The following is an 11153-nucleotide window of genomic DNA, read 5'->3' on the forward strand; positions in this document are numbered from 1 at the left end:
CCGGCCCTGTGCTCAGCCATAGGCATTAAAGGACCTGGGTTGGGCAGCGGGTGACTTTGAGATCTCTACATCCTCATTAATGCCCCCCACTATAAAAGCTGAGGAGGAACAGGAGGCCAGGATCTCTGGTCTGGAAAGTCAGATTTGAAGGTCTCCGTGGACCACACGCTCATGGGGACAGGCTGTGAAAGTGGTGGGGCAAGTCCTTCCCTACCGGGACGACTGGTGGGCACTGCCTTTCCCCAAGGGTACTGAGCAAGGACTGGAAGCTGTTGGGAGGGGAACGGGGATGGCTTCAGGTGACAGCAGGCTGGGCAGATGGAGCAGGGGGGCTCTTATCTGTGGCTCCCCAGCTGCATTGAGAGATGTGGCATATAAGAGACTGCGGCCACCATTCTCCTTCACTGCACTGTTTCCTCTCACTCACCTGGGAATAGGACCAGGCCTTGGTCAGACTGTAAACAGCACAGGCTGACCAGGAGCTGTGACCTCTGTGTCACACACTCGCACATGGCACGTAAGCCAGGGCGCACACCCTTGGGGTTCAGGTGGCTGACAGGTGACACCACTAGGGCTGCTGTTTGGGTGAGCAGCAGTGGTGTGAGAGACGTCGTCAGAAGGCAGGCTCTAGGAGGTCTCTGTCGGTGACGTCGAGGCCTCCTCCTCTTCCTCCTCCTCCTCCTCCTCCTCCTCCCCCCGGCCCCCTCCCCACCTCCTCCCGGCCTCCTCCCCGCCTCCTCTCAGCCTCCTCCCAGCCTCCTCCCTGCCTCCTCTCAGCCTCCTAGCCTCCTCCCAGCTTCCTCCCTGCCTCTTCCCAGCAACCCCCCTCTCCCTCCCAGCCCCCCACCTCCTTCCCACCTCCTCCCAGCCTCCTCCCTGCCTCCCTGCCTCCTCTCAGCCTCCTAGCCTCCCAGCTTCCTCCCTGCCTCTGCCCAGCGCCCCCCCTCCCAGCCCCCCACCTCCTTCCCACCTCCTCCCAGCTTCCTCCCCGGCACACCCACTGCCCCGCCTTTCCTGCCCTTCACACTTAGTGTACTCCTGGTGCCCCCACCCTGTCTCCTCCCAGCACCCCTGGTGGGCACACTTAGCCCCAGGGAGACCCCTGCCCCGGTACAGCCCCCTTTTGGCGCAAGGACCCCTCCCGTGACCCCAACTAATGCCCCGTTTGCCCCCAGGAGAAGCGTATCGCCTCACTGGACGCCGCCAACGCCCGCCTCATGAGCGCCCTGACGCAGCTGAAAGAGAGGTACAGCATGCAAGCCCGTAACGGCGTCTCCCCCACCAACCCCACCAAATTGCAGATTACCGAGAACGGCGAGTTCCGAAACAGCAGCCATTGTTAACCTGCCCGAGGAGGGAGGACCATGGTGGCCCAGAGCAGGCCTCGGCCTGGGGCCTGGGGAGGAGCGCCCCCACAGTCGCAGCCTCCCGCGCAGGGGCAAGGGGGGGCCCAGGCCTCCTCCCCTTCCCTCCACCTGCGGTCCAGGAGGTGCCGCACGGGGAGCCTGGACAGACTGACGCGGCGTGGGCCCGCTCCCCTCTCTTCTGGCCCGAGAAGCGAGTTCGGTGCAGGCCGGAGAGGCCCGCACGCTGGGGGTGGGGCGGTCTGGGAGGAGCAGGGGGCCTGCCAAAGTACGTCTCCGTCGGTTACTGAGTTTGGTGTGTGTCACCTTTCTTCCTTGACCTGGCCAAGTGCATGTACCCCTTCCCCCTCCCCAGGGAGAGAGCGCCCTCAGGGCAGAGGGTTAGAGAGCTAGGGGCCCAGGCCCCTGCCCTGAGGGACTTGTCCCTTAGTTCCAGGGGCAGAGGACAGGCTGGTCGGCGGGCAGGGAGAGGGTGGGGAGGACGGAGCTGCCGGAGTACCTGTCCTGCAGGGCTCCCCCGAGCCCCTGCCACTGCATGCGGCCTGTCCAGGGACCTGCCTGGCTGTGAGGAACCGAGGATTCACCCCTGTACTGTCCCCAGACTCCCTGCCTCTTCCCCCCCACCCCCACCTTCCTTCCTTATTTTGCCAAACAGACCCAGTGAGGATCCTGGCCCGCTCTTCTGGGCCCTCGTATCTGCGGGGAGGATCTGGAGCCTCTCTCACTTGCCCAGGCCGAGGGCTCCCTAAAGCCAAAGATCTGGGCAGAGTTGGCCCAGATGGCACTGTGCCCGATCCCTGCCCTTCTCCCGGGGCCAGTGCACCAGGGCACCGTGGCCCTGCAGGGAGTGGCCAGCTGGTGGTGCTTACCCTGAGAGGAAGGCTGATCTTTCCTGATTGATGATTAAAAGAAATTCTAATGCCAGCAGGCCCTGAGAAGGTGGATAACTGTGATTTTTTTTCCTTTCACAGTATGCATTAGAAACAAAAGCCCGCTTGCTCGCTTGCTGGAACACAGGGGCCTTTTAAATTGAGCGTGCGCACTGCATGGGAAATAGCGGCCCTGGAGGATGTTAGACTTGCTCCCTCTCCAAGACAGCAGCGGCCTGCACCAGGCCCCGTGTGTGCGGCCGGCCTCCTCCTCACCCTTCCCGGGCCCCCGGCCAAGGACCCAGGCGCTGCAGACAGGAGAGGGGCACATCCCACAGCTGGGGCCGGTTTTCCTCAGCTCTAGGCCGTTCTGTGGCTTCTCAGCCCTCCCTGATCCCCACCCCTTGCGGGACATAGGTGGTCAGGAGCTTGGGTCTGTCTCAGTCCCTCCCTGGTCCCACCCCCAGCCCTGGGGGGTCTCCAGCAAGAGCTGGGCATTTGCCCCCCTCCCCGGCAGAGCCCGGGCTAGGCGAGCTGCCCGAGCCGCCCCCTCTGCCTTGGCCTCAGGAAGCTGAGACCCTGGGGAAGAGCCCTGAGCCCTTCCTGCCGCAGCCAGGGCCAGGGTCACCACAGAGCCCACCAGGTCGAGTGCGGGAAGGGTGGCCCAGACCACGCTGCGCCCCATCCTGGCCTCTGGGCAGGGGCTTTTAGATGAAACCTGCAGTTCAGTTAGGCCAGAGATTTGCCGCTGAGGAGAGGGCAGGCCCCGAAGGGTCACAGACCTCAGGAAGGAAGGCCGTGGGGGCTGTGGCCCTGCCCCCACCCGTGGCCACACAGGCAGGGCCTGGCCCCAGTGATGTCCTCTGGTTCGGTCTCATCCCCCCGCTGCCCGGTGAGCCCTCCCCTCCTCCCCACCCCTCCCCCACCGATGCCTCGATGCCTCGTAGAGCAACCTCGGACTGAGCGCCTCTTAGCAATACGGGGGGAGGTTCCCAGGGCCCGGACAGCAGGGCGTAGGAGGCCAGCATGCGTGTGGTGCTGGTGGCCCTTGGCGTGGGTGTGAGCTCTCAGGCCGAGAGCCTTATTTACTTAGTGCAAAAACTGTAAAAGTGTACAGACTCTTCACAGATTTTTATCTGAATTGCAAGTCTGACAATTTTTGTAAATGTTCTCGGTGTTCGACTGTAATGTAACTATTTCACCTAATGGTTGTACATAGTCCTTTAGTCCTGGTGCTGCCGAGGGCTGCCCGGGACCGCTGCTCTCCGATGGTTTGTATTTTATTTTTTAATCTAGAACAGTATTGGGCAGGAGGAGGGGGTTGGGGGTTCGGTGTCGGGGTTTCTCCCCACCTGTGGCATGTACCCGTCGGCTTTGCAGCGTGCCGTCTGGGTGGGGTGCTGGGGACACGCGCCCTGTCCGGGCCACACAGAACCTGCGTCCCGGGGTGGGGCCAGGGTGTCAGAGGGCCAGAGGGAGGGGGAGTGAGGGAAGGCAGGCCCTGCTCCGGGAAGGTGAGGCCCTGGGCCCAGAGCCTGCTGGAGACGACTGTCCTCCCTGGCCGGCACAGAGAGGCCTGACTTTTTGCTTAACTTTTATGTTTAGGGTGAAGGAAACTGCCAAACTTCCTATAAGTGAAGACTTTTTTCCGACTGCCCAGAAAGGGGGGGGTGGGGAACCAAGGCCAGAGCTCCACACGCCCCCCCCCCCACCTCCCCCCTATAGAGCGTCTGCCCCCAAGGGGGGGGGATATGGGGTACGCCTCTCCCTGCCGCCCCGCCCCTCAGCGGAAGGCAGGCTGTCCAGGGAAACAGCCCCTCTTTTCTACACCTTTGGCCCCAAATCCACCCCCGGCCCCACACCGCCCCCCGCTCCCCCTTTTGTAAGTATGTGAAAAAGAAAACCACGCAAACGTTGGAGTCTTGGCTGGAGCCCCTCCCAGCTGCGACTTTGAACTGTGTAATAATGTACAGAGAAAGTTGTTGGTGTTCTAAGACTGTGTGGCTGTGCAATTTCTGTACATTTGCAATTAGAAATATTAAAGATTTATTTAGCTATTTTAAACCTGACTCGCCTCCATTCAGCTGCGTCTCAGGAGATTGCCTAGGCGGTGACTCTTGAGTTGTGGGTTTGTATTGTCCTTTAGCGAGGGACTGGCCCTGGGGTTCCCTCCAGTGGTACCTGCAGACAGGGGAGCCCTCCCGGAACCGGTAGTAGTGTTGGTCTTGGCTTACCGAGTGACCTGAGACTGTTTCCCGTTGGGCAGTGGAGCGTTGCCTTCCCAGGGCCCTTCCCGGGCTCTGACAAGCTCAGAAGGGAGCTCTTTGCTGGTCCCACACCCCCAGGGGGATGGCGTGGCCCCCGCACTCGCTGCAGGAGATACCGTCTCCTGCCAGGCTCTGCTTCAGATGCCTTCCCACCCACTCAAATCTGACTCCAGGGGAGAGGGGAGAGTTTGGCCCATGTCCCCAGCAGGTCATGGCTGAGCTGGGCTAAACCAAGCTTCTAAGGCCTGGAAGGCCCCAATTCATGAGGCCGTCACAAGCCAGACCCACTTGCAAGGCCAAACCCAGGGCCTCTGAAACAAGCCATCCCCCAAACCCCTTCGTCTGCACCCATGCACGGGGACCTTGCAGCCCTGGGTCCTACTCAGCAGGTCCCAGGCACCACCCAGTAACCCCTAGGGGTCAACACCTCTCCTGTTGACACATGGCTAAGAGGGGGCCCATCCGGGCCTCAGCCCACCCCCTCGGAAACGACACAGGCACAGGAGCCCGGGTACTCTAGGGGGCGGGGATGTATCCAGTCAGATCACCCGATGGAGACCTTGGTCTGTCACCTACACAGGTGTCTCCAGCTCATGCCAGGGACTTGGGCCCTGGCTGTCCAGCACTCCCAGAGGGAAAGCCCACGGGTGCTCCTGGACTCATCCTTGAAGGTAATGGGAGGGCTGGTTCGAGAGCGGGATGGCAGGATGGCAGGGGGTAACAGAACCACAATGTCGCTGTCTACGCACTCCAGCCTGCCCTTGTTCCTGTTAGCCCCGGGTGACTCCAAAGCCATGTGGTTCTGGGGGCGGCGGCCTCCTGCTCCCCGAACCCATGCTCACGCCTCGCCTCAGCCGCTAGGAAACGTTACCGCCCCTCCCCCACCCGCCCCACACTGCCACCTGCCTGCCCAGCGCTCCCCTGGCTGCGCCCCTCCCTCCACCACGGCCCCCTGGCCTCTGACTCTCAACCTCTGGTCTCTGGTGAGGACCCCTCCCTCTGTCCCACCGTCCCCATCGTCTGCATTAACACCCACACCCCCACTCCCTGCATTAGACGGACCCCTTCCCTCCCAGGGGCCTTCTCTGTGTCTTTACCGCCTTCCCCACCAAGCTCAACCCCTGTGGTCTCCCTTTTTAGCCCCCTTTTCGGCAATATTCTTTGATCACATCAGCCCTGGGATTACCCACAGCCCATGCGTTCTGGGCGGCCGAACAGAAGAAAACACCCCAGTCCGCACCGACCCCCGTGGGTTCTGTGTCCCTCTCCTGTTTTCCACTACAAGTAACCAGACCTTCACCTCTGCCGTCTCCCGAGCCTGACTGCTGCCTGCTCACAGGGCCATCCTGCTGCCCCCCCCCCCCGCCCCCCGGGAGAAGACTCCCCCATTGACCCTCTGACCTTTCCCTGGTTCACTGCCAGCCTTCACCCCCTGCAGCTGCAGGAAAGGAGGTGAAGGTCAGCCCCTGGCAGGGGCAGCCCCTGGCCAGGGCCCTTCCCCCACCCCTGCTGCCTTATCACTCCTAAAACTTCAGCTGCACTGCTCTTTCCTGGCGTCTGAAGTGCTGGGTCTCTTTCTACTCACCTGCCCCCAGCTGGCTTTTCTTCCTTCCCCTCCCCTTCAGCCGAGGCTCGCTGCCCAGGAGACCTCTGTCTCCACCCCCTCACCTCCGTTCTTCAGCCCACTCTCGGCCGGGCTTCCCCTCCCGCACCTCTGCCCCCTCGTTGCCAAGCCCGTGAGTCCCTTCCGAGCTTCCGCGCCGCTGTCCTCCGTCCTCAAGGTCCAGGACCCCCGTCCCTCTGCTGGGGCGGCAACCACGGGAACAACACCGGGTTCAAGGAAGTAGCGATGAAGGAGGCCGACATCGTGTTGACAGAGGGCATCTTTAACAAAGGAACGAAAGCCGTGAGCCTCCGTGTGTGGACTAAGTGGAGTCAAATAGCAAAACCTGAAGATGCAAAGGAAGAAAATCGACACAAATACAATTACCTTGGACACCACCGGTATTAGTTTATTACAGATCAAGGAGACGATGAGAACCCCGAGGCTTTTAATCATTTATAAGGTTTAATAAAGCAGGGATACCTCGCACTTGCCCTAGAGAGAACGTACCTTCTTTCTGAGTATATGTGGAACATCACCCAAAGGTGACTAGAAACCCTCAGAAAGTCACCCAAAGACACTGTGGGGGCCACATTCTGTGCCTCGAAGCAATAAAATTAGAAACCGTTAATAAATGTTTAATCAGGGGGAAAAAAAAAAACCCTTACCATCAGGATGTTTAAAAAAAATAAATATTGAATTAACAGAATTAGATTTTTGGGAGAAACTTGACTTCTCATTAAACAAAGCATATTGACCACACGCATTTATCTCTTTCACTCCCTGAACACCGCCACCCTGACAGGTAGGGACTGAGGAGATTATCAGAAGTGAATATGAGAGGAGATATCCAGAAACAGAATTTGAAAAGCTTTGGCAGGTGGAAAGGGAGGACGGAGTGTTGACTAGATCAACAGAGCGGGGGGAGAGACAACCGAGGCGTGCTGAACAGCCCAGCCCGAGAGGCTCGGAAGTGGGGGGTCCCAGTGTGGTGGGGGCAGGGCCAGGGCACCAGGCTGGACATAGGGGAACCAGACCCCAGCCTCCTCCCCTGTTCTGCACAGGTAGGAGACTTCTCTTTACCTTCTCATCTCCTTGGAAGGGACTGGACATTTGTTCTCTGGAGCAATCAGAGCAGCAGCCTGTGCTCCAGACCCGGGGACACCAGACAGAGCAGAGGGCTCTGTGAGGAACAGGTCCGCAGGCAGTGGGAGGGGGTAAAGTGAGTTTCTGCCTTCAGGAGTGCTTGTTCCGCAGGTGCCCGCACTGCTCCCAGAATGCCCAGAGCCCATCCCCCAGGCAGCCGACTGGAACATTCTTTGGAAAACGCTTCGGAGAAAAGTCCTCCAGATGCTTCCCCAATGCAAAGACTATCCCTGTCCCAGCATCCCATAATGACAGCTAGCGGTCAACGTGTCCTGTGCGCACACACGTGTGGGTAGAGCATGGACAGCTGGTCCTCCCCTCCGACGGCTGAGGAAAGCTTCCAGGGAATAAAAGGAACTAGATCAGAATTTCCCTGGGTCTCTGCTTCATTATGACAATAAAGCCCCCTATTTGCAAATATAACAGCTCAAGAAAAAAGGAGGGAAAGAAGGAAGTAGGGAAGTTGGAAGGAAGGAAGGAAGCAAGGAAGGAGGAAGAAGAAAAGAAAGAAAGCTTCCAATATGAAAGAGAGACTAAACCAACCAGCCTAAGAAAGGAAACCGGAAATAGAAACAATGCAGGAAAGAAAAGATCATTTAAAAAAAAAGAAGAGGAAGAACCTCAAACTATATCATCATGGAGCTAAAACAAGAACAGGATGTCATGAAAAAGGTAACAAGATCAAGAAAGAATTCTATTAGATTCTTTGCAAAAACAAAATGTCTAGTAGAAGCAATGGAATACAAGATTGAGGTATTCCTCCAGAAAGTACAATGAAATATACAAGTAGAAAATGAGACAGAGAGAGGGGAAAAAAAAATCCAGAGGCTCAATCCAGGCTGTCCCAAGATCCAACTATCGGGAATTCCTAAAGCAGGGAAAAGAGTAAAGCGAAGGGAGAAAAGGATCAAAAGAATAATAAGGCAAATTTTCCAGAGCAAAGGGAGGGTGCTTGTGTCCAGGTTGAAGGAACACAGCACAGTAGATGGGAGAAGTCCCCTTGCAGGCGTCGTGATGTTCCCAAACATGGCTGGAGCTGTGCTGATCACTGGCCTTTGCCAGCAGCCATGAGGAAGGAAGGGGTGGCCGAGTCCATCCACCTAAATGAGAAGCAGCTGGGGAATGGTGGCCCCAGAGAGCGGAGGGCGACGGTGTTCCTGAGATGTCCTGGTGGGGAGTGTGGGTGAGAGGTGTCAGCAAGAAATGGTGACTTTGGGGCACCTGGGTGACTCAGTCGGTTGAGCATCCGACTTCAGCTCAGGTCATGATCTCTCAGTTTATGAGTTCGAGCCCTGCGTCAGGCTCTATGCTGACAGCTCAGAGCCTGGAGTCTGCTTCGGATTCTGTGTCTCGCTCTCTCTCTGCCCCTCCCCTGCTCGTGCTCTGTCACTCTCTCTCTCCCTCTCTCAAAAATAAGTAAACATTTTTAAAAAATTAATAGAATAAATGCTTAAAAAAAAAAGGTGACATTATAGGGAGACCAGTTAGCACCATCTGGCCATGGTCAAGACTTGCAAATGCCCTGCGTGGCTATAAATTCACAGCCGATGGGGTTGTGTCTTCACCGGCCCCAAATCTACAGGTTAGCGTGAAACTTCCCATGCTGCATGCATACATAAATAGTAAATGGCAAGTCAAATAAAAATGTACGCCCTCTAGAGATGGAACAGTCGTGGGGCAGCCCTCTCCAACCACAATCCAGTAGGGACCCTGGAGTGACAGGTCGGCCTCCTTTTGCCTTAATTCCAAGGTTGGATGATTTTTCTGAATATTCCCTGACAATGCAAAGCACAAAGGCTCGGTGACCTGGCAGGCGATGTGAGTGACGGAAGGAAGCAGGCCCACCTCCGATGACACTCAGAGACAGCAGGGACAGGTGGGGTGAATTCACTGGGGTGATATGAAGAGCACACCCACTTTCTACAGGTGCAGGGACCACAGCCATGGATTTCCACATCAACCACTCTCCTCTCACGGACCCCCCGCGTGTCGATGCCCAGCTCCCCCTCTCCGAGCCCCCCATTCACGGGGCCGCGTGCCCGCTTAACGTCACCAGTTAGCAACAGGTGTGGTACGTCCGAAACGGAACTCTTGACTTTTCTGACCCCAGAACGGCTCTGCCATCTGCCCAGTGGCTCGAGCCAGGAGCCAAACGTGACTTCTTGATTCATGTGCGTGAAAAAGGATGGATAGGGGGGCGCCTGGGTGGCGCAGTCGGTTAAGCGTCCGACTTCAGCCAGGTCACGATCTCGCAGTCCGTGAGTTCGAGCCCCGCGTCAGGCTCTGGGCTGATGGCTCAGAGCCTGGAGCCTGTTTCCGATTCTGTGTCTCCCTCTCTCTCTGCCCCTCCCCCGTTCATGCTCTGTCTCTCTCTGTCCCAAAAATAAATAAACGTTGAAAAAAAAATTAAAAAAAAAAAAGGATGGATAGGTCCAGAACAATGGTCATGATACTTTGTGTGTGGACAGCAGGAAGTGGCTCCAGACGCCCCTTATCCTTTAAAGAAAACCAAATTACACCATGCGTAATAAGTGACATAGACTCGCTATGTAGAAATAAAACCACTACTCATGATGACTTCTGTAACGAGGGGGCTCAGCCAGAGGGAAAGCAGAAGCTGCACTTTCTACTTTATATTCTTTTTTTTTTTAAGTTCATGTATTTATTTTGAGAGTGAGGGGAGGGGCAGAGAGAGTGAATCCGTGCTGTCAGTGTGGAGCCTGGCACGGGGCTCGAACCCACGAAGGGTGAGATCATGACCTGAGCCGAAGTTGGATGCTTAACGGACGGAGCCACCCAGGCGCCCCCCCACGTCATATTCTTATCATTCTTTAGGTATTTTGCAACCAGTGTTTATTTCTTATTTTGAAATGGAGCCGTTTAAAAATAAGTAGCACGTACCCACATAACGAAACACGGTACAGCCATTACATCTAGAATGACAAATGATAATGAGAGTGGTTGATCATCTATCAGGTGGAAAAACTGATAATAGGACCATATGGGAGGATTCGAGGTTAGTTTGTTTGCTTATTTATTTATTTAGAGAGCACAAGCATGGGAGGGGCAGGGAGAGAGAAAGCAAGAGAGAGAGAGAGAGAAAGCAAGAGAGAGAGAAAGAAAGCGGGAGAGGGAGAGGGAGAGAGAGAGAGAGAGAGAGAGAGAGAGAGAGGAGAGAATCCCAAGCAGGTTCCATGCTCCATGCTGAGCCAGACGTGAGGCACCATCTCGCGACCGTGAGATCGTGACCTGAGCTGAAATCAAAGAGTCAGGCGCTTACCCAACTGAGCCACCGGGGCGCCCCTTGAGTTTAGGATTTACAATCTATTTGCAAAAGCGAGTCTGGCTCAGGGGGCTGTAGAGTGTAGGTGAGAGCTTGAGCCTGGGCGTGAGGGAGCCTGGGTTTCAAGGCCTCACGTCTGTGGATGAGCCAGGGGGCTTTAGGGGAGTGGGGAAAACCCTCCCAGCTTCCACGGCTCCGACGGTAAGGCGGGGCTGACAGTGTCTCTGTAAGGCTCCGGGGAGGCTCTCTGGAAATATTGCTTGTCACCCTGGCCTTCCACGGGTACTGACACATAACTAAACAAACGTTACCTGCTGTGGAAGCAATAAGAATCCTTCTATGAAAATCTTAATAATGACTATCATTGGGGACAAACACCAAGGTGTTCACAAAACATTGACCAAGGGACGGTAAGATAACGAAGGCCTTGTGTTTCTCCTTCTCTCTCCGTGCTTGTCGGTATTTTCTGTTCTTTTCTGAACGTAGTTTTGCTTTTGTAATAAAAACACACGAAAAAAAAAAAAAGAAAGAAAGGCTATCTCAAGCCAATAGCCAACATCACTCTTAAGAGTAAAACATAAGGACCTTCCCGATGGGGCGCCTGTCGGTTAAGCATCCAAC

The 11153-nt window shown here is 56.4% G+C and overlaps 1 protein-coding gene across 12 annotated transcripts in view; it reads left to right on the forward strand.

The window, feature by feature from the left end:
• The window catches only part of DAB2IP (DAB2 interacting protein), a 187855-nt gene extending 183558 nt beyond the window's left edge, over positions 1–4297 (forward strand). For 11 of the 12 annotated variants that reach the window (XM_023242674.2, XM_023242677.2, XM_023242678.2 and 8 more), the window contains one exon: positions 1176–4297. In XM_023242674.2, the coding sequence (XP_023098442.1) occupies positions 1176–1343 (168 nt within the window). In that variant the 3' untranslated portion in view covers positions 1344–4297. The remainder of the gene's footprint in view (positions 1–1175) is intronic. The other variant, XM_045043353.1, reaches the window with a different exon arrangement.
• The last annotated feature ends 6856 nt before the right edge of the window (positions 4298–11153 follow it).

This window comes from Felis catus, chromosome D4 (assembly GCF_018350175.1).
Source record: "Felis catus isolate Fca126 chromosome D4, F.catus_Fca126_mat1.0, whole genome shotgun sequence".
NCBI lineage: Eukaryota > Metazoa > Chordata > Mammalia > Carnivora > Felidae > Felis > Felis catus.